Source organism: Colletes latitarsis, chromosome 8 (assembly GCF_051014445.1).
Source record: "Colletes latitarsis isolate SP2378_abdomen chromosome 8, iyColLati1, whole genome shotgun sequence".
NCBI lineage: Eukaryota > Metazoa > Arthropoda > Insecta > Hymenoptera > Colletidae > Colletes > Colletes latitarsis.
The window spans coordinates 26,417,332-26,444,615 of NC_135141.1; the positions used below are offsets into that span (position 1 = coordinate 26,417,332).

Consider the following 27,284-nt stretch of genomic DNA (forward strand, 5'->3'; position numbering starts at 1 on the left):
ACCAACAATAAAAGCCACGTATATGGCTAATTTATATTATTCGTAGCATTTTTTATGAGTGTGTATGTGCCGCGATGCAATAGGGAAGAGCGATGAATTTTTTAATTTAATACGTTCGATGACGATCTACAATAATCATGTAAATATACACGTTCGACTGTACGAAGCTCTCTTAAACGTTTACTTTATTACCCCTAACGAATCAGCTGATTTCACGATCAAAGGAGACGAAGTTAAAGAAGTCAGATAAGTTCTGATCTCAGAAATTGCTGAGAATGGTCTGGTAAGTATTTAAATCTTTTCGTGGTATGTTATCAATGCAGCACTTACAGTAATAATAGTTGCGTATATCTCGTTCGTTCACAGAATCTATTCTTATTGAAACTAAGTAAGAAATTAATAAACACAAAAGAATAATCGTTGGATATCATTTCTACTCATATTTGCGAAGAGGACGCATGAATCGCTGGTTTGGCTGCGCATTGAGTCAATACGCAGGTCACGTGACCCTCTTTGTGAGCAGCTGGCGCTGTCGACGGCGTTCACCTTCCCCCTCGGCTAGTGGCCAGCAAGCCTTGGCTGCGACAAGACGTGTGTTTGGTTCGTACCGCGACGATCCCTCCATCGCGGCTACGCGAGAGACTCCTTTTTTCTCTTTCCCTCCCTCTCTCGCTTGTGTGTGCGCGCGCGCGTGTTTTCGTGTTGTGTGTGCGTGCTTGATCTGTACGAAGTGGCAGTGTCTGGCTCGGCCGCAGGACCCGGACAGTGAGAGAAATTTATCGGTCGTTTGCGAACCGTCGAATAATTTGGTTCCTAAGCCGGAATCGCTGTGGCCATCGAGGACTCGACCGAGCCTTTCAGTGTTCTCTCGTTCCTTTCTCTGTTTCGTGCTACTGTGTTTCTTATGGACAAGCACCGCCCCCTTTCCACCTCCGTCCCTCCGAACGCAACGTTATGAGGCCAGCTGAGCGTAACTGACGGGAAGAGGGAGAACGGATAGCGTGCGTGTGTCAAACATAACCTAAGCGTCGTCACCCGTGGATCCAGTGACTACGCGAAAAAAAACGTGGCGCGTATTTTCAACGCACCTGCGCCCGTGGCTCATGACACTCGCGCATCGAGGACACCTTTTGTCTCGATAAGAGTATCGAGCACTAAACGATTCAAGGAACCGACGACCGTGTTCGTTCCTTTCTCGACGCTTCCGAAGAGAAACGTCTGACACGCAACGTCCAGTCTACCATCAACGGTATCGAGAAAACGTGCACGAGGACATCGACTCTTTCTCGAGTGTTAACCTCCGTGCATTATCGCTTTCGTCGTAGTCGCGATAAAGGACGCGACCGCAGTCGCTGCTGTGTTCGAGCGTGGTGTCACGAAACCCCCTCGTCCCACTATTTCCCGCCGTCTCGAAAAGCGCGCGTCATTCGAAACGCAAAGTTCGCGTCGAACGAGTAACCACGAAACGCGATTAATTATTCACACGGAACTCCGTTGCTCCGAATTTTAATCGACACTCTACGCTCCAATCGTTCCAGGACGCAACGGATACCTTGTGCTCTCGAACCACACCATGGAATCAACTGCAACATTCGCATCGTTCGACCTGTGAAGGACCACACTTTCCGTGTAATACGGTGCGACGAATCTACAAGGCCTGTTAGCAGCGATTGCGGGGAAAGCTACGGTACGACGATCATCGATAAACGTCGATGATCATAAAGCTCGCTCGTCCTGGACAAATGTTCTCGTCGATCGAGCGGTGAAGAAGAAAGGAAACGACCTCGACGAAGTTTTGTGTCAGTGTCACGTGCTTGTTCCGCCACGGGTGACGATAACGAGATCGAAGTGAAGCCCGCGAAAGGTGAAAGAGTGATCGGAAAAAATAGAAACGGAAAGCAGCAGCGAGAAGAGGAGGCGTGTCCCGGGTTCCCTGAAGCAGCGGGGGCCTTGGCGGTGGCGGTGGCGGTGAATCAGGAAAGGGTTGAGGAGGGTGGCCCGTAGGGAGAGAGGAGAGCTTTGATGGCAGTAGTTGGGCCCAGCCGGCACTCGCGGGTGTCCATGAGCGTGTCTATGTCCCTGATGCAGGGGGGTGGGGCGGGGGCGACAGGCGGCGGCGGGACAACGGGGGCCCACCCGGGGCAAGCGGTCCTCGCTGCAGCGGCCGCGGCTGCGGCTGCGGCCCAGGCACCCCCCACCTACTACCATCCCGCCGCTCCTGCGCCCCCGCCACCGCCGCCAGCCCAGGATCCCGTTCAGCCCGACAGACCCATCGGATACGGTGCCTTCGGCGTCGTCTGGTGAGTAATTGCATGCTCGACGATATCGTTTGTTTACCTCCAGCCATTTCTACGACCGGACAACTCCGGAAAAAAGTTGACACAGTAAAAACCGATGTGTCAGGTGTCACCCACGGATGCCACTAACAGTTATCTATCATCTATCGATACGTCGATAATGGCGTTAAGATATGAGAAATCATTCGGATCTGTTCTTTATTGTAGAAAGTACGTAATCAGCTCTCTGTAAGAAAATAATTTTTTGATATATCAAACTACTGATAATCTTTGTGGGAAGCACATGTACCGTTTGTTCGTCGAATAACCTTGTAGTTCGAAACACGCAAACCCGAGAAATTTTCTAAACATTTTTATCCCTGGAAAGGACGCTCGACCAATTAACGAAACTTTCCACGTTCGCTGCGCGTTAAACGAGAGCTCTACGGATTCGCTAGAGAGTAAACGCACTTTCCTTCTTGGCGTGAGCATAAATCGTTGCCTTTTTCTCGGTCCGAGTAATTTGTGAGTTCGATAAGCAGTGGTATAAATCTTTGTCTCTCCCCACACCCTTTGCTACACCCCAACTCTTTTTGCCGTGTGCATCCACGCTATAGTTTCTTGCACCGCGCTGCGAATAGGATGACGTATTGTCGCGCGAAGTTGTTTCCTTGATTTATGTACCATTAAGTAGCACGCTGTGCACCATTAAATTTTATTTCTAGATACGTTTAATTCCCGTTTGAAATAAGCGGGTTTCTATTTAGACAAAAGTTTCCAGAAATTAATAAGTATTTCAATTGTAGAATGTTATAAAATAAATGTCAGGTTTAGTGCTTTTTCGTGTTCCGCGGTTCGAGATGATTTCGGAACGGTATTGATAATTCCGTCTCTCGGTATTCGACAAATTACCTTCGTATTCGATTTCGAAGAATTCCGCAGCGTCACCGCAGAATTATGGGCACTCGTTCCGTCTCATTAGTTCCCGACTGGTTTGCGATACGCGAAAAATTCCATTTACGTCCGCTGCAATTACAGAAACATGAAATTTTTCATCGTCCGTTACGTCGATATTTTACGCTATACAAACTGTAATAATTTGGCAATTACCACACCGAGCATGTTGAAACATGATTTAATCTATTTTTAAGTAGCTAAAACAGCTGTGAACAGGTATTCAATCCATCCAAGTACCTGCGAAAAACATTGTTTCGTTACGACCACATCCAGAATCATTAAAAGAAGAAAATTCGTTACTTTAATAGGTTAATGCGTACCCACTTCATATCGAGTACTATTTTTCCTTATTTTATTTAAATCTCTGCGCGGTCAGCGCGCGTTTGGGTAAACACGGTCTCGCGTTTTGGCGAGGTTAATTCTTTCGCAAATACCGCTGGCACTGGAGTTTCTGTTTACGCGCGAAGAGTTTGCTTCCCGTTGTCAAGGGCACCTACCACTAATACAGTGTTTTAAACGCTGGTCCGCCTCGATTTTTTTTCCCGACCACGGAAGAGTCCATGGTTCTCGGCCCAACGAATGGATACTAAAATTACACGTCCCCCCATTGCCGTTAATCAAACGAGCTCCTTAAACCAATTCAATTGCCACATCTTTCCGAGCACAGCTTGCTCGTAACTCGCCTTGAGTCTCGCAAATGGTTATATTTCTAAATAAGCGAGCTTGAAATCAGCGTATGCTTCTGACAAAAATGTTCCCTCGGGACCGCTGCAAGGAAAGGTTCAAGATTTACGTTTGATATAAAAATACCGACGCAAAGAGCTCAGATTTTTAAGTATAAAGTTCAGTCTGAAATGTCCTTTTACGTTTCCAGCGAATAGAAATACGATCTAAATTCATAACCTCAAAAAATTGTATGGGCAGTGAACGTCGTGCTTATATTCATTGGTTTCGACAGTTTGTTCTCGGTTTCGTCTAAAAAGCATTTATCCGGTGTTTGTAGACTTTCCTTGTTGGAACGAAAACACTCGATTCTGTCGTCAAGGACGTGTTTCGATACTTGGAAAAAAATATCTACGTTCGCGCCGAGACGCGTTCGTTACTTACCTCGATAGGTCATCGCGTCCTCTTTCGAATTCAGCGGGAAAGAAATAAAGCTTGTCGGGAATACGACGGTCGGTAGGGGGAATTTCTTTGTTTACCGGATAAGGTCAAACGAGAAACACGCTACGTGTCAGAGGTTCGTGGGTCTTGCGTGTCACACGGTGTACTGTTTAATCTCCGACTGATTCTCGCAATCGCAGTAACGCAGCACCGAAAGCCGACCACTAAAATAGAGAAGTCGAGGAAAATTACGAGTCGACCGGAACACGCTATAAATTGCTCGTGCACATAAACAGAATAAAGTTAACTAGAATCGTAAGATAACCCCGGATTACGCGAGTGAAATATATCGCCGAGAGTCGAAAACGTCACCGGGTCATTTACATACGAGGATTTCAGCGTGACGTACCGATTTTCCCGAATCGTTGTGACCGTTGGTTGTTCGAACGTAGCCCGGTACAGAAATTCCCTAGATCCGAGCGTGTTTTTAAAACGGCGCGTTCGCAAGATATTTCCTACGTCGCCTTTGTCGAGCGGGAAAAATGCACCAGAGGATTAGACACAATGGAAACTGTCCGGTTCCTTTTGTTTTCGCTTCCACGGATCTACCTGGCCTGCAGAGGGACAAGGTTTCAGTGGATTTTTGTAGAATATGGGCCACGATATAAAATGACGGTAATTTAAGGACGAGGCGATAATTCTGGCCTGACCCACGGTCGGTATAATTACCGTTAGCTTGCCTGAACTGGACGAACGACGGATTTCGTTCCTACGTTCAGTTCATTGTCAATTTGGGGACATTTGCGTTCACCATTGTAGAGTAGTAATATTTTTCGTTTTATGGTTGTGTGTTTAACGATATGGCACCAATGGTTATGGGATGCGTTTAATGGCTGTGCCAGTGTGATTGTTGCTCGACGAAATAATGAATTGTGCTTAAACAAACGACGAAAGTACTTTCTATCGCGATAACTCTCGATGACACTGCGATAACTACGAAGTTCTGCTCGGCGTACACGAATAAGGATCGAAGGAACAAGTTGGACGTTTCCTGAGTCTCGCTAGCTTTCCGAGGACCGTGTGGAAATGAATACTTCCTCGTGTTGCGTTGATTCTCGGACGGCGTATAGGTTATGTACGTATCTATCTCTTTTATGTATTCATTCTCTAACTTTACTTTGTTACTCTTAACTTAATATTGAAATCTACTATCGTAATGAAATATTTTCTTTGAAAAAGTACTAAATACAAAATATTTTTGCATTTATCGATCAAGGATCGCCAACAGATCGTTTCTTTTTCAGCAGTTCGAACGAATTTTAAACGTGTAGCGTAAAGCATTGTTCGTTAAATTTGTTCGCTTTTTTTATCGTATAAATGTCACTCGGCGGTGAATTCGGTTTTTAAGATCAATAATTTTCTATTTACTCGTTCGTCTGCGTCGTACGACGCGATAAAAACATCGATTCGTATCCGCTGATATTGATTTGTTTTCTCAGCAAACAAAGCGTTTAATTCCTCGTTAAACGCAGCACGTGTCGATTCCATGTTCAAACATTGTTCAACAATTTCACGTTCGACGAGTGCCTAAAATACTCGAAATTGTCTGACACGCTCTCAGTGTCACAATCCATCTACGTGTTTGCCAAATTTTTTATCCAATTTTCGCCTCTTTTTCTAAATCCTCGCTGTACGTACGCGTTCTATAATCCTCTAACCTCAAACTGTCGGTCGTGACGGTTCGATCGAATTTTACGAAAATTTTCAGTGTCCCCCGTCTGATTTTTGCGATATCTTTCAGGTTTTATTGTTTCGGAGGAGTCGTTCCATAGTTAGAAGCCATAGAAATTACGTATAAAAAAGCGCGGGAAATGTATACGACTCGTCAGCGGTTTTCAGAGGGTTGGAAGTATAGGGATGCAATGGCGTCGGAGTAGGAGGGTTGCCATGACGACCGTGGCATTTCGAGATAAAGAGGAATCGTGACCAGATTGCAGATAGCTCATTCCGCATCAGATGGAATAAAATTTCGAATTTTGCACAAACTCAGATATATTAGAACCTTTAATGGTATTTAAACGAAGTTTTTAAAACATCGAACTAAAATTCGATCGCTATTATTTTTCCAGGAATTTCGTTTACATTGCGGTAAAACGATAGTCGTTCGAGTATTAAAAATGCTCACGCGTGCTTGTGTACGTAGGAGCTTCCGTGTTTAAATGAAGGATGCGTACCTGTCCCATGATGCTTGCATAATATATCTGGCTTCAAATGACGCGTGTACGTCATTTATGACGTATCAAGTATCGAAATCGGCGTCTCGTTTCGACGAGGCTTTAACGACTCAACCCAGATTTACAAACGTGCGGCGGAGTATCGTTGCAATAATGCACGTGTATGTACTTGCACCAAGAATATCTCGATTTGTTATAAGCTCGAGCCCTGATTATACTGTACTCTCTATTACATAGATGCTGATATACTGGCTCTCAATTATCCATACATGTAATTAGAGATTACCGTGCTTGAGATATGGAAATAGTTCTGTTCAAATAATATCCAAGTGGATGCACTGTTTCTGATTTAGCTCCTCGAGCTTCCTCGTCATTTAATAATTCCTACATACACTGGTATTGGGAATATTTTACTCGTCCTCAGTAAATAATATTTGTCTTACTGTAAATATTTTGTGCTCAGTTTTCTTTTCGTTATTATCTAATTTGAAGGAACGTTGTCGATAAGCTACCAAGTCAGATTTCTTATTGCACGGGGGTTAAAAGAGTACGCAAAATCAATTTTAGAAACAAAGCTTTCAGACTCGTATAAGAAAGAAAGCTACCGGAGTACGAACGGAAGAGTAACAGAAGCTCGAACGAGGATTTATGGATTCCGGATTAATTCGAAAAACGATGTCAAAACAAAAATTTATTATCTGCGAGGATCTTTCTTTCATTTGTTTCCGTTTGTAGCTCGCATAGATCGTTGTTTTAGCGAAACAGCATCTTCTGTTTTCATTTACGAGCGCGCTTCGGAGAAAATTACCAGCTTTTTGCACTTTTTCGATTCGCTCTTCGTCGATTGAAGTTTCCCACGCGACTGTTCGATTATTCGCGATACGCTCTGTCGATAGATAACAAAAAAATAAAGGAACGAGTTCGTTTCGCGTGTCTTTGAATTTTGGGCGATCGACGGGACGATTCTGGACGCGTAAGCGACGACAATAACGCGGGAACGGAAACCCCGACATCGAGTAACCGCATTTAAATGACAAAAAGGCGGTGTTTATTCGGAAAGGGGGCATTAATAACGAACGAGAGGGGGCGTAGAAACGCGAGGGGACCACCCACGAGTACTCGGGGACACGAGAAAAAATGTGAAAGCCACATTTTCACCTATTGTTACGCGACCGCCTTTTAGTCTCGCGCGTGCACCCGTGAAGACACTCCATATACAGGGTGGACCGTGTAAATTATTACAAACTGCTTTTTCGGGGACCATTAGTAAGATAGACACAATGTTTTCACTATTAGAGTCGATGGACCCTTCCATGCGATATACAGGGTGTTCGGCCACCCTTGGGAAAAATTCTAATGAGAGATTCTAGAGGCCAAAATAGGACGAAAATCAAGAATATCAATTTCTTGACTGACGCTTCATTAAGAAGTTATTAACAAATTAAAAAATTTTAAATCATTCTGAAAAAATTATGTTTGGCGCGGGGCTCAATTACAATCATTTTTGGTGAATACACATACCCCCGAAATCCTACGCATTTCTGAGAAAAAAATTCGGGTATGTGCCTAAATTTTTCGGTGAAAAAGAAATTTTTCAAATCATTCTAAAAAAATTATTTTCGGTTGCAGGGGTCAATTTCAATCATTTTTGGTCATTACACATACCCTCGAAATCCTACTCAGTTTCGAGAAAAAAATTCAAGAAGGTGGACAAATTTTTCGGCGAAAAAAAAAATTTCAAATCGTTTTGAAAAAATTATTTTCCATTGCAGGACTCAATTACAATAATTTTTGGTGATTAGAAATACCCCCGAAATTCTACGCATTTCTGAGAAAAAAATTCATTACGTGTGGAACTTTAAAACTTCTTAACGAAGCCTCCATCAACAAATTGGTATTCTTGATTTTCGTCTTATTTTGACCTCTAGAATCTGCCTGTAAAATTTTTCCCAGGGATGGCCGAACACCCTGTATGAACCTAAAAATTTTACTTTAATTCATAAATAAAACTTGGTTAATTATAACATACAATGTTTACAATTGTAAACAATGCTCTTAATACCGAATAATATTTACTCGTATATTTTGTTCACATTCTTGTGAATGCAAAAGCTGTACGTAGCATATGAAAATGTAAATTTTACGTGCAATATGTATTTTGTAAGTCGTCGATATCGCATAAAAATGATCCATCGTTATCGAGGGAACACCTTGCGGTATTTTACGCGGTTCACCCTGTACGTATCGTTGCTCTGGGATTTTACACGCGTACGTATTGTTTGTTGCAAGTTTGCGGTCGTCGATTGAAAACGGTGTAGATTTTTCAGGGTCGCGCGCGAACGATTATTTCTGAACGTTCTGTCACCGGGAGAATGAAACGTGCAACAGAATTCAGCCACGGAACGTTTGACGGGGAAAAAACCCCGTCCGCTTTGTATACTCTGGAGGTCGATTGTACTGAAATATTCATTTATGAAAAGCAATATTAATATTTTTCTGGAATTATTGCTCCTTCGCTACGGATTAACCCTTTGCAGTCGAGTGCCACTCCGGCATGCAGCGAAGCTTTTCAGATGAAGTAGTATCGGTAGCTTTGAATAAACAAATACAGATAATAATGGGCAGACAAATGCTGAGAAATGCTTCTCTCTTAGGTTGTTACAAATCGATAGGTAACATTTTTATATAGTGTATAATTAAACTCAGAGAAACACAGAGGGCAAAAGTTGAAATTGAACAAACGAAAAGAAAAGTATTCGTTTCGCAGATTACGAGAAAGCAGAAGGCTATTGGTTGGCTTTTTCTCTGTGTCAAAGAACCTCGTTCGTTTCAACGCGTGTAGTCGTCTCTCCTGGATTGTTGCGCCAGTGGAAATCAGTTTAAGCGGATTATATCGCGAAGCAGGCATTCGCGTTAGTTTAACACCGACCAGAGACGAGCTACGAATCGCAAGAATAACATACAATGTATTTTTTAAAGGAAGGAAAGCAATTTTGACTCGTAGTTATAACTGAAACAAGCACGTATAGACACTTTCATTTATTTGTTAAACATCGTAATAAGCTCGAGAGTTTTGACGCGCAATTGATACGGAATCAGCAGTTTTCGTTTATTAAAATTGGAGCACAACGAGTGCTCTCATTATCTAGCGAAGTGTGTCAAGAGTAATAAAATCAATAAATAGAATCAACTGATAACACACATGCTTAACGCATGAAAATATTCGTAGTACGACTCGCGAGTCTTCCATAATATAATTGTAAAAATATATATTTTACATAAATTTCGCCGTGATCGATGTCGAGTTCGAGTAAACCTTGCAGACGGTAATCCGGGGGGGGGGGGGGGGGGGGAGACGGCTGAGCTCGATAAATATTGGACGCGTCGTGTTAATTTCATTTGAATTTGTAATCGAGACAAGACGTTTGAAGCAGAATCTGAATAATCTGCTTTCACCGGGTGTCCATTTCCTCGTCTCTGCTCGTCGTCGGTTCGGCCAGCCGGGAACGGAGACTAATTGTAAAGAAAATTCATTCGATTCACGGTGAAAAGAGTTAAGTAGAGTTGCGTTTGTAGACAATTCGTCGGATCGTCGCGGACAGCTGTCTCCGGTCGTAAGGGGATGAAAAGCGTCGACGTTTGAAGAAAGAACGCCTTATCGGGAGACTTTTGTCGCCGTGTCGTAACGCGCATTGTTGCTGCCTCTTGTTTTTCGTCCGACGATTCCTTTGTCCTCGAACTCTGAAGCGAGGCGTCGGAGATTTTCTTCCTCCTTTGATGGAAGTTAATTTCAAGGTTTTCAACGTCCTGTTACCTTCGACAATAATGTAGCTTCGATTAAAAATACAAAATAAAACCAACCAAAGCAGATCAACGCAGGCTGTTCTCCCTGTTCAGTATATTTTTAGAAAAGCTTTGGGTTATAAATTAAAAAATTGTTTCTTTAATCGATATGAGTTTATTCTTTCATACATCGATATATTTAACGGTGTTAATTAGAAACAAAATTTGTCAAGGGTCGTGCCACGTTGGAAACATCGATCCTCGTTCGGTCATTCGAGTGCAGCATCATTGAGACGCGTGCAGTACAGGATAGGTGACTGCTTGGAAAAAAAACACGTATTAAAATGGCATTATAATCGGTTTTATAATTAGACAATTACTTGATCGATTAATATTAGGAGAAAAAAACTACTTTGTAAATATAAGTACCTCAGTTTTAATAAACAAGATTTGGTAATTCTTCTCAGAATAGAATATAGGAAAAAGTACATAAGCACTGCTCTGTATGTCTCTAGGGTCTATATTACTATAATATACGTTCAAAAACGTAGTCGATACTCGTTCATAATAGAGTCGTCTAGATTTAAAAAATTCATCTCCGCGATAAATCGATGGGGGACCGCAGGATTCGAGTACCATCGTCGGTTCTGCGTTTCGTGCGATACGCCCCTGAACAAAAAGCGTCCCGGCGCTTGGTCGTCTGCTCTCTTATCCCGGCGTTGACGACTCCCTCCGCGTTTTGCGTGGGGAAAAGGCATCTGCGTCGCTGACATCAAGGGGATAACTTATGTTCGTGAAACCAGCGGGGGGTTAGACGGGCCGCCTGTGCAACCACCCCCCAAAGGCCTCCCCTGGTGCTCTGAATCGCTAATAGAAACGAGATCTTCGCGGGGAAGCGACGCGGGCTTCCAGTCGTTCAATTTTCACGATGGACTTCCTCGGGAGAGCGATTCGAAGAAACGAAATAGGGGTTGGGAGCGCGTCGTTGAACGCCGAGGGGTGTGTTTTGCTTTCGCGATCGTTTCTCGAGAATTGAGGAATCCTTGGAAACGATGCTCGTGGGCGGCCTGTTCGGTGATATCGTTTCTAGTTTCGATGTTCGACGAGAAGAATTTTTAAAAAATTTTCAAACTATTTTTAGAAACATTTCTCCAGCGTTGTTTTCGATTCCGACGATTCTTTCCATCCACCTCGACGGAAGAACGATCTAGCGTGCCAAAACGAGTCGTTTCCCAACCGATGACGCACGCATATTTCTTTGCACGTGCGCTCGATGCGTCGTTTCCGCGTATTGCAGCGAAACGTGCCACGTGTACTTGCTCCGCAATTTATCGCGTACGGTTTTGCGCGATCGAACGTTTCGAGTAAATTGCAGTCGTGAGAGCCTCGCTATATATACGGTGACGCTTAGTACGCCGGCTGGACAGTCGGTGACGCAACGTTCGCGAATAATAGAACCAAGAACAATTTGATTTATTATTTTCGTGGATCTGTTTCATCGAAAAATTCGATACGAAGAAGTTTCCTGTTAAAAAAAAAAAATTGTAAAAGACGATCGTGTGCGAGTTATTTGGGATCGAAAGGAGCGAAAAACACAAGCTAGGTGAAAAGTAGCATGCGTTTTCCCGTTTCGTCCAGATCGTTTGCATGAAACAACCAAATCTAGGTCTCCGCGTACACAGTCTGCAGGCTTTCCAATATAAATTACATACCCAGAATACTTTTATGTCATACTTTGCAGTCTCTGACGCTATATATTGAGTAAATCTTGCGCGACCTCGATGGGAGGAAAGCTGTATACGGTTAGGTCGATGAGGATGCCAGAAGAAATTATTTCTCGGTTATTTATACGTCGTAAAGCAAATCTCGTACGACTCGTACCGTTTAGGTGATTTATAGGAATTAATAACGCGTTTCGAGCAGCTCGAGTCCAGATGTCCGTATCGATAAAAACATCTTTAACATCCCCATGAGCAGTTCGAAGTGGAAAAAGGCAGAAAAGCGATGCTACATTAGTATCGATATCGTTGGTACAAATAAAGCAGCTCGTCTGCATAGAATATTGGTCTTTAACCACGTCGACTGCATTTTCACGATATCGACGAGTTTAATAAATTGTTAATGGTACTCGGACTACCGCGTTTAGTGCACGGAGTATCCTTTGATGTTCCCGAGAAGCTCTCGGGAGACACGATCGAAGCAATCGGTGTTTCCATTTGATTCGAACGGGCAGTTAGGGTATCCAACGGACCATTAGTCCGCGCAACTAACATTCTAACGTGGACTTACAACGGTTTAACGATCGCTGTTTCGAGAAAAGGAAACATCAGAAGGGAAGCACGCGATTACGGGGCAGCCGCAGCTGACGTTATGGGACTTACGATACCCATCGACACGTTCGATCTGGACATCTTGATCCATTCGATGCAAAGCCACGCAGGATACTTGCTGGCAAAAATATTCTATTAGGTCTTTTGGTGCTCCATTTTTTTATCCGCAGGTTCTCTCCTTCAAATTTAAATTTGAACTCGTTCGAAGCCTCCCTGTTTAAGAATAATTTTAGTTCTCTTTTGGTGCTTTACTCTTCCCTTTTTATCCGTTCCTCGATCTCATATTCTCTTGACTTCCTGGGCTCTGTCTTTCGTTATCTCAAATTTAAATTTGAATTCGTTTGAATCTAGTTTCTGACTCCGATCGAGCCCCCCTGTTTAAGACCAATTTCATTTCTCCTTTTGGTGCTCTATTTTTTCGTTCTTTACTTTTTCTTTTTTTTTTTTATCTGTCCTCTCGAGTTCCTAGATTGGCAGTGCACTCGTCTCGTGTCTCCCTTCTCCGCACACGCGTCCGTCAGCTTATAATATGTACGTACATGCATGCACGGCGCAGAGTGCAAGGTCCTAGCATTGACTCCGGACACGCTATTGGAGTAAATTGCACAAGCGACTCTCGTTCACCGACTCCGCTTCTGGCGCGCTAACACGCGCGGATCCATTCTCGTTTCGATCTGTGCCCACGCGTATCGCGCTGTATTCTGCGGACGATTAATCGTGCTCGCGACATTGAAGTTTCGGACGTGCACCGAGCGACAAAACTCTGGGGGATCCAACGCGATCGTCTCTGACAATCCGGAACGCGTTTGCGTTCCACGGTTACGCCTCGAACATTTCCCTTTTGAAACATCGTGGGATCAATTTCTCACGCATTCTATCCAGATTTATTTTATTTATCGTCGGTGAGATCCTGATTACAAGGTTTACTTTTCGTACATTTTACGTACCAAATATTGTTACGTCGATCGCTTAGAAAGAGGACAAATTTTTCGGCGAAATTAAAAAATTTCAAGTCATTCTGAAAAAATTATTTTTAGTTGCGGGGGTCGATTACAACCATTTTTGGTCAATAGACTTATCTTCGAAATCCTACGCACTTTCGAGAAAAAAATTCTTTACCGAAAACACAATGTCTGACCATGAATGAATGATTCCCCTGAAATTTCATGTGCTTCAAATCGTTCTGAAAAAATTATATTTAGTTGCGGGGGTTGATTACAATCATTTTTGGCGAATACACATACCCCTGAAATCCTACGCATTTTCAAGCAAAAAATTCTTTACCGCAGATACAGGGTGTTAGGCCACCCCTGGGAAAAATTTTAATGGGGGGTTCTAGAGGCCAAAATAAGACGAAAATCAAGAATGCCAATTTGTTGATGAAGGCTTCGTTAAACAGTTATTAACGTTTAAAGTTCCGACCGTACTGAATTTTTTTTCTCGAGAATGCATAGGATTTCGGGGGTATGTGTAATGACCAAAAATGATTGTAATTGACCCCTGCAACCGAAAATAATTTTTTCAGAATTAATTAAAAATTTTTTTTTTCGTCGAAAAATTTAGGCACCTACCCCCTGTCGATTTTTCTTAAAAATTACTTTTTCATTTTTAGTAATTTTGTTTGACGCCCTACAGAAAAGTTGTCTAATACTTTTTTGTAGGTACCCATGAGCTCTACTTCAGAAAAAAGTTTCATTGAAATATATTCACAATTGTAGGAGTTACGGCTGTTTGAAAATTGGACCATTTTTATGGAGTTTTTCTTATTTTGCGTGGTCAAGGAACAACTTTTCGAACATTTTTGCGATTTGTACATATTCTCCATCAAAATACGCGTAGTTTGCTTTTTTAAACATTAAAATCGTCCAATCCGTTCAGAAGTTATGACGTTTTAAAGATTCGCATGAAAATTCGGGCAGACATGTCTGGCCAGAAATTATATTTTCGGAAAGGAATTTTTTTCTCGAAACTGAGTAGGATTTCGGGGGTATGTCTATTGACCAAAAATGCTTGCAATTGACCCCTGTAACTAAAAATAATTTTTCCAAGACGATTCGAAAGTCTTTTTTTTCACCCAAAACTTTCAGCACCTACTCGAATTTTTTTCTCGAAACTGGATAGGATCTCGGGGGTATGTGTAATGACCAAAAATGATTGTAATTGACCCCCGCAACCGAAAATAATTTTTCCAGAATGATTTGAAATTTTTGAATTTAATTGTTAATAACTTTTTAACGAAGCCTCCATCAAGTTGGTATTCTTGATTTTCGTCTCATTTTGGCCTCTAGAATCCTCTATTAAAATTTTTCCCAGGGGTGGCCGAACCCTCTGTGTAATGCGTGGCCAGATATCTGTGATTATATTCCTCGTCTTTATCACTTCATATGTAGGTACAGTCCAATTATCCGGCATATAAAATTTTAATGGGAGATATTACAGGCCAAAGAGTCATCTTTCGGCCTAAACCTAAATATTCGCTCATCAATACGCATTTCCATCATCGACACCAATACCAGTAATATGCATTTCTTCCAATAAATAAACGTGCCCCGTTGAGGACTAATATTTTCTGTCCTATGAGTTTCCAATAAAAATGAATCTTTCTAATGTAAGGAACGATAGTTTGACCCGTGTCTGGCGGGACACCCAGTGTGTGGCAGGAAGTGCATGTTGCGTGTCGATGCACCGATGGCGCGCTCGCGTTCGACGTCGAAGAATGGTCCCCGCGCGATCGAGCATCGCCGGGAATGATTTACGAGAATGCTCCTCTCCGCGATCTTGCAATTTATTCGCGTCGGAATATCGTCGGTGTCAAGTGGGTAAACCGTATCTCTGGATTCCGTTTGAATCGAGGTTGTCGCGCATCGACCGACGAGGCGTTGGCAAACGACGTAGAAGCATCTTCATCGAGCGCCTTCCTTTGAGAGACCCGTGGCAGCCAGAAACCGCCGAGAAACGCGCGCTTTCCGCGTTTGGATGGCGCGAGTTAATTCACCGGCTCGCGTTGTTAACCCTCCCCCCTCGATAACGAGCCGAAGAAACAATGGTTCTCGCTTGTTGCGCCAGCCGGGGCAAGCATTCACGACCGCGTCGATTGGCTGCATTAATTACCTCGTTCCACGTTTCCCGTACGTGGAATTCAACGGATGTGGCTGAAACCGCCTTGTGTATCGCGAATGATCGCTCCTGGAACGAGTTGCCAGTTGCCAACGTACATTTTGTAGTTAGCCTTTGCGAGACTCGCGACCGAGAAGACCGTCGTTGGCGTCGATCTATGTTCGAGATACTCGAAAAAGAATAAGTCGAAAACGTGGAACGAAGTTTGTCGCACGATGCTTCGTTTCGGGTCTGCCCGATGCTCGCTGTTTCTACTTACGAATCTCTGCTACAACCCATGGAAAGCATCGTTTATTTCAACGAAATTTATTAGAAAATCAATTGTCCAAGGAACGTCGAGTTTGTATAATAAAGAATTAAAAACTCGTAGAGATCGAATATGTGGATCGTAACCTCGGTAAAAGTGTAGCCACTCGAAGCTTTGGAGTATCGTGTCTGAAATGGATAGAACCGTTTTCGAGCAGGTAATCCGATGAAACGAGGCAATCGGAAATCCACAGGTTAATTAATAAACCAGACGCAACGAGGGGCCGTACTCGAGACGAGTCGCCTCTTTCTATCGCGCGACTCGTTAAACGACGATACTCTCGATTCGATCGCGATAGTCCGGCGATACCCGTGAGTCGGGAACGCGTCAGTCGATCGAACAAAGAATCGAATCGATTCTCGTCGCGTACAGGCGCGACGCGCGTAAACGTTTTCGCCGGCTCGAAGCACGGAATGGTAAGCGATATTTGGATTCTCCGGGCAAAATCAACGATCGTCCGTGTCCCTTTTGTTACTCGGTTCGGAGGGGTTGAAAATTCACCGTTCGACCTCGCGATCTCGCCGCCAGATACGCAAAATTTCTCCGTCTCTCGCCCTTTCCAGCCGAGGTAACCATTCCCGCGAACGGTTGAATATTAGTAGTTCTTTCAGGGAGTTGAATGGCCATGGAAATGTGCTCATTGTTAGTCGCGGGGGAAAATCGCAACCCCTAATATTTCACCGTCTTTTCCGGCTTGTAAATTCAACGCTGCCTCCCGTTATCTCGCGAATTTCTCGATCTTCGATGCACTTTACTGATTTCGTATCGCCTAAAATATCTTCGTCGAACCTCGTCGCGTTTCTTTCGGTTAGAATACAGGTTAATAAAATCAAGGGGTTGAGTAAATCTAGCGTTAAAAACTGTGATTTCAGACGATCATAAACTACCGTTATTTAAAATTTATTTTATCCTCTACTCGTTAAATACAAATAAAAACCGTCACGAGTGGTATTCTTTGTAAGGAAATTCAGCTCGTCGTTGAATTAGAGGCATTTGTCAGACACCTGCCAGGCGTATTTCCATTTTGAAGAGAGAAGCTGTGGTTCCTGGAACCCTAATGGCTACCGTCCACGCGGTGTCAGTGGGAGACCGAATGAAATCGGACGAGCGGAATCGAAACAGCCGTGTTCGACTGCACACGCGAACCGATCTCTCGACCGCCTCCGGCGACATATGCGTTCAAGTTTGCGCTATTCGTGCTCTCGCGAGAACGGTTCCCCCGACACGACGATTTCGTGGACCGGCTGTCTCCCGAGCATAAATAAACCAGCTGTTCAGGGACGAAGACACGCGCCTACGCGGCCTGTAGTCGTTCGGTCGAGCGAAACCATCAGCTGAATTTTTCTCGTAGAATAATAGTCGATAGAAGCGATTCCCAAGTGTCTTCCTTTATTATTTTTCCTCCGTTTTCTCAAGAGCGACTGAATTCACTTTGTTCACCAGCCCCAGTAGGAATTTCTAACAAACTATGTCGCGAGTTTGCTTCAAAAGCTAGTATACGCGAGATATTATGCATTCTGTGGCTTTAACCCTCCTCAAAAAGGAGTTAAGGCCTACAGGCGGCTACCTGACCATTATTTTTACAATTTAATCGTGTCTCAATAAAAATTCTCTATCTTCAAAGATAAAGCTACTTTCAATTTTCTCTTAATCGAAGATTGGTAAAATAAAGCTTTCGAGCAATTTCTACATTTTCGTCGGAACAAAATGGAAAATCAGCGACCATCTGCGCTGTTTGTCGCGCGTTGGCGAACGTCAGGCAGGATCGAGTCTCCTGACTCTTCGATTTCGCGACTGCAGCGTCGGTCGAAACGCCGTCTGGCTGAATTCGGCTGTAAAGTTGAACGGGTAGAAGCCGCGGGCGAACCAGCTGCCAGGCAGGTGATGGTGCAGCTGCCTGCGAGAGCACGTCCTCCTCTTCGGTAGCCATCCCTCATCGGCGATCCCCTCTCGTTTCTGGACCAGTCGGTCTGGGATCGATGCTCCGGTCCTCTCGAAAATCGACTCGCGGCGCGAACCGTGGCTGGTCGATGTTCGACAGGTTCCCAGGGACTTCCAATCGTCAGAATAAACCGTGATACTTTGCGGTTGCGGCCACGATTCATGGGAAGAGAGCTTTCCCGGAACGGTTCTTCCGTCAGCCTAAAAGGATATACTCCGAGCTGCAAGGATACGGTCTAAAGTAGACCATCTCGGTGCTGCATCCGCTAATGATACGCCGTCTGAGATACGTACTTGTTTCGGTTAAGAGGATATAGTTTAAATTAGGCTGTCCTCCAGGTCACGAGGGTGGAGTTTAGAGGAGGATGCAGTTGTACTCTGTGCTGGAGACGTCTAGGCTGAGAGGATATGGTTGTATTTCGGGCTAAGAGGATATGATCGAAGTAGGTGTACTTGAGGCTAAGATGTTGTCTATTAGTATGGGTTCATTGTACTCCGCGTTAGAATGATGTAAACTAGAAGTATGTATTTTGGAGTCTAAGTAGATCTGAATTGGGAGGATAAGAGGATATAGTTGAAACTAGGAAGGTATTCTTGAGGCTAAAATGTTGTCTATTAGTATGGGTTCATTGTACTCCGCGTTAGAATGATGTAAACTAGAAGTATGTATTTTGGAGTCTAAGTAAATGTAGTCTGAATTGGAAGGATATAGTTGAAACTGGGAAGGTGTACTTGAGGGCTACTGTACTATGAGTAGATGTAGTCTGAACAGAGAGGATATGGTCCAAATCAGGTGGTTGTATTTCAGACTAGTAATACATAGTCTAAACTAGGAGGACGTAGGAGGATCATCCATGTTAGATGATTATGCTCTAAGCCAAGAAGATGCAGTCTGGATTAAGAGGATATAGTCTCAAATGGGTGGTTGTGCTATAGAGAGGATGTATATCAGGCCAGATGCCCCTGGGCCTGGGAGATTCAAAGCTCTGTTACAGTTTTGGTCGACCTCTTTCTTTTCGATGAACTAGGGTGTCTCTGGTCAAAGGGAATATAGTAGCGCACAGGAATATTGTGGCGAATAATGGTACAACCGCATACACTGCGGATCACGGAGGGGTCAAAGTTTAAGAACAGGGTCGTAACCGAACACAGTGTTTCAGAATTCACGAGACTCTGCGAGTTATTTAAAGAGCATCTCCGTTGTATTCCTATAGTTTTTAATTTAAATGCCACTCGAAAATTGTCGTCAGTTTGCGGGAATGGTACCAAATTTTCACGGTTAGTTTACTATTCACGGAACGATTCGGTTTAATCGGGACATTCGTTGGATCGGTACTTGACGATCCCACGACGGGATTCCGTAATTAATTCGAGGAATTTCAGCGCTCGTTGTTGACAAATAGAACGTCGCGAATCACGCAGCCGGGGATCGAATATCGGTAATCGATAACCCGGACGATCCACAGCGGAACGGAATACCTAGAGGTAGAAAGGTGTATCAGGAAGCGAATCCTCGCTCGTTGCGTCGTTCTCCAAGTTTCTATATTTGCCGGAAAATGCGCCGTGGAAATAGCTTTTAATTCGCGAGAAAGTTTGCCAGATGGCCAGGTGATATCGCAGCTGCCGTCATCGGTGTACGCGACCGCTTATCTCGATGCAATAACTTCTGAAAAATGGTTTTTAGATCGAGGAGGGTGCCTCCTTCTTCTTGGCTCCAACACCATTCGATCGTAGATGAAATCGTTTAGCGTTAATTTAAATTCTTTCGTCTGTAATCTATGGGGTTTCGTATTTGGTTAATCGACTCAGATCGTTTTATATGTTTTCCGTGGACTTAAAGATACATTATTATCTGGTGAAACTAAAAAGGTTCGTTCCGAAACGCGTAGAAAACCGGGCGTCTTTTGCATACGCAATCTGGAAACTTGTCACGCTCCAGATACGCGTGCGCCTTCATCCTACTAAACTGGATATTCCAACTGGATGAAAGCAATATTGTGAGTCGTCTGCTCGACCGAAACTGGAAACTGGTTCGCATGACCAGTTGGATTCGACTGGAACTGCCGTCGATCGTTGGTTTCGCGCTCGCAGAGGCTCCAATAATCTCAAATTTGACCGTAGCTTCCGTACGTTCGTCAGAGGTTACTAGAAAATTGATCGAGAAATCGAAGACTTTTCGTTAGTTGGTTCGCTAAATTTCTAATGTATCGAAGCGGAGTTTCACAGATGCATGTTCTCTTTGCATACACCAGGCGATCACAAATTAGCCTCTTCTTTGTCTCACTTTTGGATAAGTGTGACACATTCATTTTTCGAAGACAAGGGATGAAAATCGAGTAAATTTTCAAGATTCGCCCCGTCTGCGGAATTATTGAAACGCGAGGAACCCGAGTATCTTTGAGAGTGGTTTATTGGACGGGGCCGTCTCGAGAGGAGAGATCGATACAGGAAAGACGGCTCTCGATACCGCGACGGAATTAATCCCCTGGGCGTGTTTTTTCCTTTTTTTTTTTTTTGTTGCCCTGTTCGGGGTCGTGTTTGCGCGAAACGAATCGAGCCACGAGTTTCCTGCGGCAACTTGGCCGCGCTCAGGTTGGAAATTATATTTTATCGTCACCCCGGCTCCAGAGTTAAACCACCTACATGACAGGAAGCTGGCGGAGCATGTGTTGCGGGTATTTCCGGTGCGACGTCTCTCCCCCTGCTTGCGCCCCGCCGCACCCCTCGTGACTTTTGACTCGGCGTGTTCGCTCGCAGCTGCAGCTGCTCCGAGAAAAATGTTGCCAGACTGTGTGTGCTTCTCCCCCTCTCTCTTTCTCTCTTTTTCTCTCTTTCAGTCTCTCTGTCGAACCGTCTGCTAAATAATAATTGGTCCGATCGCACGCGCTAGCACCAAAACGAGACGAGACGCGTCCGACGCCGACTAATTATCCCTCGCGCGATTAACGCGGTAATGATTTTTTTCCCCCCACCCAAAAGTAAGCTCCTTTTTTGAGGGAATTTACTCCTAGAAAATTATATGCCAAATTAACTCGTCTTTAGAAAAATAATTTTTCTATAAAAGGAATTAAAGGGAAATTGAAAAGTGGCTACGCCTGGATATTTTTATTTAGATACTATCATTTTCATATTTTGGGCTTTCGACGCGTTGTCAATATTTTGCAGTGTTTAATTTCGTTCGAAGCCCCGTTTTTCTTCCTCTTTGTGCGTCGAAAATCTTTTTTTTTCTCGTGCCGCTAGTTATTTCGTTCACGCATTTTTAGTATAATGTTCGTCGAATATTTTGCCGCATAGCCGGGGCATTCGCGGGATTTTCAGAGCTGGTTGCGATTTTCGTTAAATTTTAACGCGAGGCATAAAACATAATATCGCATGAAACACTGCAGCAACAAACGGAAACGACGACCTAATCGCTTCGAAATAAAAATAGACGTTCCAAGCGCGCGCTTTATTCCACAGCAAGCGGGTTTAATTTCATTCGGTACTCGAGAACTTCGAACATGTTTGCAGAACCTTTTGATAATATATTTTACCATAGAACGCGTTCAGCTAATTCGATAAAAAAAGGTTTCTGTACTGTCGAGTCTACGAGTTAATCGAAATGTTAAAGACTGAAATAATAGCGCGTAATGATTTAAACGGCAAACGTTGGAAGGATCATCGGAATTAAATATCGCGTATCGCGGTTATCGATGTAAAAGACAAATATTGCCCTTTGCACTCTTTCATTCCGACCGAGGGAAGCGACGGGAACGAAGCCACCTCCGTTTTACACGGAAATACAATTTCGACAAATTCCCCTCGCTCCCAGTCCTCCGCGCCTTCGTCCCTCTGTCGTCCATTGTGCACACAACTCGTTGAAAAAACTGAAAAACTGTCGCTTGGGTCCCGTGCGAGTACCTCTATTAAACCAACGATTTAACCGTGTTCGATGAGAAGAAAAAAGGCGGTTGTGAAATTGCGTTTTCCCGATCATGAGAGATTAAAACACCATCGTTCCGCCACCATGTTGTTGTTCGCCCATTGAGAAGCAAAGTGAATCCTGTGCGCGATACGGAACCACTCTTTGACGCTTTGCTTCGTTTCGACCCCTTTGTGCACGCACTGTATATTATAAATATATTTTTAAATATTCATGAATCTGTTTCGTGGCATAACGCGTGCATCCAACACAGGTGTGACAGACAAAACGGTCTAAGAAAGCAGAGATGGTGTTCAACAATTTGTTGCGCAAAGAAAAAGCGAGAGTAAAGCTACAAGTTGTATGATTAATGTTGACAGAGAGTGTTTACGTGTTTACGTATAAAGATACAGTACGCGGTGAAAGAAGAAAGAGCAAGTTGAAGGCATCGTTGCGCTTCGACGTAAATCCTTCCTGCGAGAACAGACAACATTTGAGATTTGAGTTTAAATTACCGCGAGCCTGCGTGTGGGAGGGAATGCAGTTGTTTGTGTTATCATACTTGAGAAGAACTTACGGAGGTTACACGCGTTCCTTCTTTATGTAACAGATTGTTAAGCACAGTCGTTCCCGTGTTCGTTCTCAACCGTGAAGATAAACAATTTGCTCTTTTAGACTATTGCAAAACACATGGATTCTTCGACTCTCTACAAAACTCTGCACGTTTTTGAAATTCGCGCCTTTTAATTTGTAGCGGTATACGCAACTTGATGAATCCTAAATCGAGAGTAAATGTATCTGGTAGTAATGGTGTGGAATTGAGGATTGATACTTTTTCGTTTCCTAAAATGGAGCCAATTACTCTGGGCTAACAACTGCTCGTCTGTTTGCCTCCATTTCGGAGCGAAATAAGCTAGTCGAAGGTTAAACGCGTTGTGTACGCGATTATTGACGCTGGCGTCCAAAACAGTAGGCACAGACGGAAATACACCCCCGCCCCGGTTCAGGATATCGTGGGTTTTGCGGAACGTGGGGTGGGTCGATGCATTCGGAGGTTTGGTCGAAGGGGGCTGAAATCGGCTTTAGAGACGGTGTGTAGTGTTTGCACGGGTTACCGACTGCATCCCTCTGCACACAACTCCCACCCCCGCCCGTCGGCTCGGCGCACCGAAAGGTGAGGGTCGTGAGAGTGCTTCGGCGTGTGTCTCGTTCGAATAAATTTCCACGCTGGTCGATATCGCTCAGATCGCTGGCCGAAACACCTGCTAATTTACATCCTTCTCACGAATTCGAAGGAATAAACGTCCCTCTGATCGAATTTAAGCGCGAGGATATCCGGTTTAACCCTCTTTAGAAAAATATTAGAGAAACCTTGAGACCCAATACGGTTATCAAAATATATTTCTGGTCGTCAAAATTCGTCAAATTAGTAATAAACTCGTTTTCAGTCTCGTGCGTCATAGAGGTGACGCACGGATGTCAAGAGTGACAGTTTTGACGCACGTTTCTTCATCCGGACAGCTGTACAGGCAGAAACGTTCAGCAATTAAAGATACATATTAAATCCGTTGTAATTGGAGCACTTTTCTGGTCCACGGATCGAACGGAGTAAAAATCGTAAATAATTGGGCCGTTATTTATCAGGCCAAGAGTGTGTCTAGTTATCGCGATGCCCTTGGCGCCGATTTTTCGGAGCAGCTTTCTATTTTAAGCCACGACTCGGGGAGGCGGGTTCCGTGCCACCGAAATTTGCATCTTTTCTGCGGCTGCTTCTTAAATCACCTCTTATCCCTCGGATCTGCTGGTCGACGGAGCCTTGACCGGCTCGGGATTCCAAGAAAATCGAGCCAACCTGAGTGAAAATACCCCACGGTTCACTTTTACCGCGCCGCTCGTTGTTCCATTATCGTTTCCGCGATATCGAACCTGTCCTGGCCGATGAAAATCTCCGTTCGACGGTAGAAAGTGAAAGAGGCGAGTCGATTTTGCGGAAATCGGTCCTCGGTTCCATAACCGATGCAGAATCCAAACTCGATATGAACTAAAACTACCTTTGTTTATGGTCGTTCAACGTCGGAACCTTTGCATAGAAATTTGGAACAGTTCTTCGCTTATAATTATGCTGTGAAACGTATCCTCCTATGATCTACCTCAAAAGCCCGATTAAATCAACACGTCGAGTTGAAACACGAGGTTTAAAGCTCGAAGAGAGAAAAAGTAGAAAAAAATCGGGACGCGGAGAGAAGGATTGCGTTCGTCGAGGTTGAAATCGACGGAAAGAAGGCGAAACGGTCGCGGTGGCAGCCTTCTAACGCCTAGTCCCGACGTTCAATTGACTCTTACCCGGCGACCTACCTGTCGGGACAACCTTGACGCATTTCAATGGGCAAGCCGCGGCAACCAGTTTCTGCGATAATGCTCGACGGACTCCATAATCTTGCCGTAAAAGGAACAAAGCAATGGTGTCAAGTCTGTCGGCGACACATCGCGCGTCTGGCAGGTGCACATCGCGACGCTTGTGCCAGGAGACGCCAGTTGGCACGAGTGTCCTTTTCGTTCGTGAGCTCGCGACCGCGTTGCGTGCGGCTGCAGGTGCAACGCAGATGCACCGCTCGACGGGTCGCCGGTGCAATTTTCTCCCCCTTGAATCCCCATCTTTCGACGAAGCTGCGAAAAGACCGGAATAGTCTTTTTCTTTACACTCTCAAAAATAGAGAGCTGCTCCAACCCTTTAAATATTTTCAATTCACCTGCTGCGTATCGTACAGAGACACATTTTAAATTATTAACACTACTGTAGTCTACGCCGACTAAGGTGCAAAATATAGTGTTTAATACATTTCAAATCGTTTTACAAAAATTATTTTTAGTTGCAGGGGTTAATTACAATCATTTTTTGTCAATAGACATACCCTCGAAATCCTAACCAGTTTCAAGAAAAAAATTCTTTACTGCAAATATAATGTGTGGCCGGAGATCTGCGATTATATTCCTTGTTTTTATCACTTCATATATAGCTATAGTCCAATTATTCAGTACATAAAATATTTTCTTACTAGAGGCGTACTGTACTTTCTTACTAACTCGAATTTTTCATTTCTGTTTCAGGTAAGTCACGAATAATATAGACGAAACCAAAGCTAATCCACAAATCTCTTATCAAAGGTATTTATCGTACTATATGTGAACGTTTCAAACCTATTGCAAATATCAAACTAATTATTCACCCGTCTGCACAAGAATTATTCGTTCGATCAACGATATAATTTTATGATCGACTCGTGATTTTTACTTAACCGAACAGTTGACGTTGTTGTACTCTTTGTTGGATTAAGAACGTCTTCCATTTCTGCGTGTTCCCGCGCTTTCGCGATTGTCGCCGAAATTATCGCATCGGTTTTCGCGCGAGTTTGGAAACTAAGGAAACTCGCGAACCCGCCGCACCGAGCTGAATATTTATTTCGTGGGATTCGAAGGTAACTTTCGGGGGCTGGAGTTGGTAGTTACCGGTGCACGCGAGTGTTCAGCAATCTCCGGAGGCCGCAGTCCGGCGCAGACGGTTCGCGAAAGTAATTAAAATCGCATAGGGACACCGGGGTTTACTTCTCGCGGCAAACAACGTTAAATGGTCGAAGTCTGGCTCGGTAAATCACCGTCCCGAGAGAAATCCCTCCTCGATTCCAGTCAAAACCTTCGACTTTCTTCCGTAAAGTTTCGCAAGGTATGCTGATTTTGGGACAATATTGTCGTAATACCGGGTGGCTCGGTAACTCCGTGCACCTCAAACATCTTAACCGTTTTAAATAATGGAAAGGAGTCGACGGTGTTTAATAGTCACTCGACCTTTCCTGTACTTCTCTTCGGGAAACAAATACATCGATCGTCGCTCACGTTATCCAGATTTTATACGTTTCGTGGAATTTTTTTTAAGATCTCGAATCTTTGGAAACGGACACGACCCTCCGTTTCGACACCGTTTTATCAGACCACCGTGTACGGTGAATTTTAATACGACGAGATTCAGAGTCTCCGAGCACGGCCAAACAAATGTAAACAAACGCGACGGACTGGACAAACCAGCCGAGCTTCTTAAATTTTTGAATGTCTCTCGAGAGATCTGTCTCGAAGCGAAATTTCTGTCCACTGTGTTTTTCGTTTCATGCAAACGCAAGCGGTCTCGTGCGGTTGATCGAATCTTTTAACGTAATCTAAAATTAACCAAGGCTACGAGCACTTTCGTTTAAAGGACACCAAAAGAGATGCTTGCGACTAGTTTTGGTTACTTCTTGCTGCAAATATCTCGTGAATATTATAATAAGTGATCATCGTCGCCAGTGACCACCCTGACAAAGCCAAGATTGATCGTTTATATTAATCACTGCAAGCTTTATTACGGCTTTATTAAAATTCTTTCGACCGTATAATTTCGATCCTTTTTGGTAATTTGCGTAATAAGCATCAACGTGAAACGTGTTTTTCGGCACGGAAGTTCAATTATAATTTAATCTGTAATGTTTGGATTAAAAAAAAAAAAAAAATACGCTGTATTTCTGTTTCATGTTTCTCATATAATTTGTACACAATTACGTTGTACATTATTATCCGAATTACCGAAGAGGACCGAAATTATATGGTCGACGGCGTTTTAATAAAGCTATAATAAGTTTCGCAGGAATTATTATAAAGAAGAATTTTAACGTTCATCAAGCCGAGCGATTGCGATTTTAGTTTCGACGATGCGTTCGTTAACAAGAATTTCCATCGCGGTATTTCTTTCTACTATAATTATCGACGATGATTATTTATAGTCATGCGAGCTTCCTCGAAAGAGAACGAGATGAGTACGTCTCAATTACGTTCTAAATTTTCTATGCGCCTCTGTTTACATTTTCTCTTGTTCGTGTTTCTTTATTTTACGGCAGCATTTCCTCCAAGTTTTGGACCCATAGGGGTCATCGGTGACCCCCACCACGAAAAATGCATTAAACATGATTATACAATTATCCGCTGTAAATAATATTTCATATATGCATCGCGTAATAAAAATTTCTGTTAATTGGTTGCAATCGTTCGTACGATACGCTTATTTAGCCATAAAGATTTTTACGTCCGGGGCAGGGGGGGAAGAATTACGGGTCGAACGGGTGAAATAAGAGGGTAGTTGGGGGATAAAAGTGCAGGGTGAAAAATTGTAGACCCTCGGAAAGTTCGTTGGCTCGTATCGAGGAACGACTTACGGTCTCGAACGAGGCTGGGTCGGATTCAGCCTCCTCGCCGGGGCGCAATAAAGGCGAACAGCTTCCAGGCTCGCGATCGCGGAGGTTATTTGCGGAC

The 27,284-nt window shown here is 43.7% G+C and overlaps 1 protein-coding gene across 7 annotated transcripts in view; it reads left to right on the plus strand.

Annotated features, from left to right (window-relative positions):
- Window positions 1-574: 574 nt before the first annotated feature.
- Window positions 575-27,284, plus strand: part of Nmo (serine/threonine-protein kinase nemo) — a 212,534-nt gene continuing 185,824 nt past the window's right edge. For 6 of the 7 annotated variants that reach the window (XM_076771832.1, XM_076771836.1, XM_076771835.1 and 3 more), the window contains exon 1: window positions 575-2,300. In XM_076771832.1, coding sequence (XP_076627947.1) covers window positions 2,023-2,300 — 278 coding nt within the window. In that variant the 5' untranslated portion in view covers window positions 575-2,022. Of the gene's footprint in view, window positions 2,301-5,225; window positions 5,473-27,284 lie in introns of those variants that run through there. The other variant, XM_076771838.1, reaches the window with a different exon arrangement.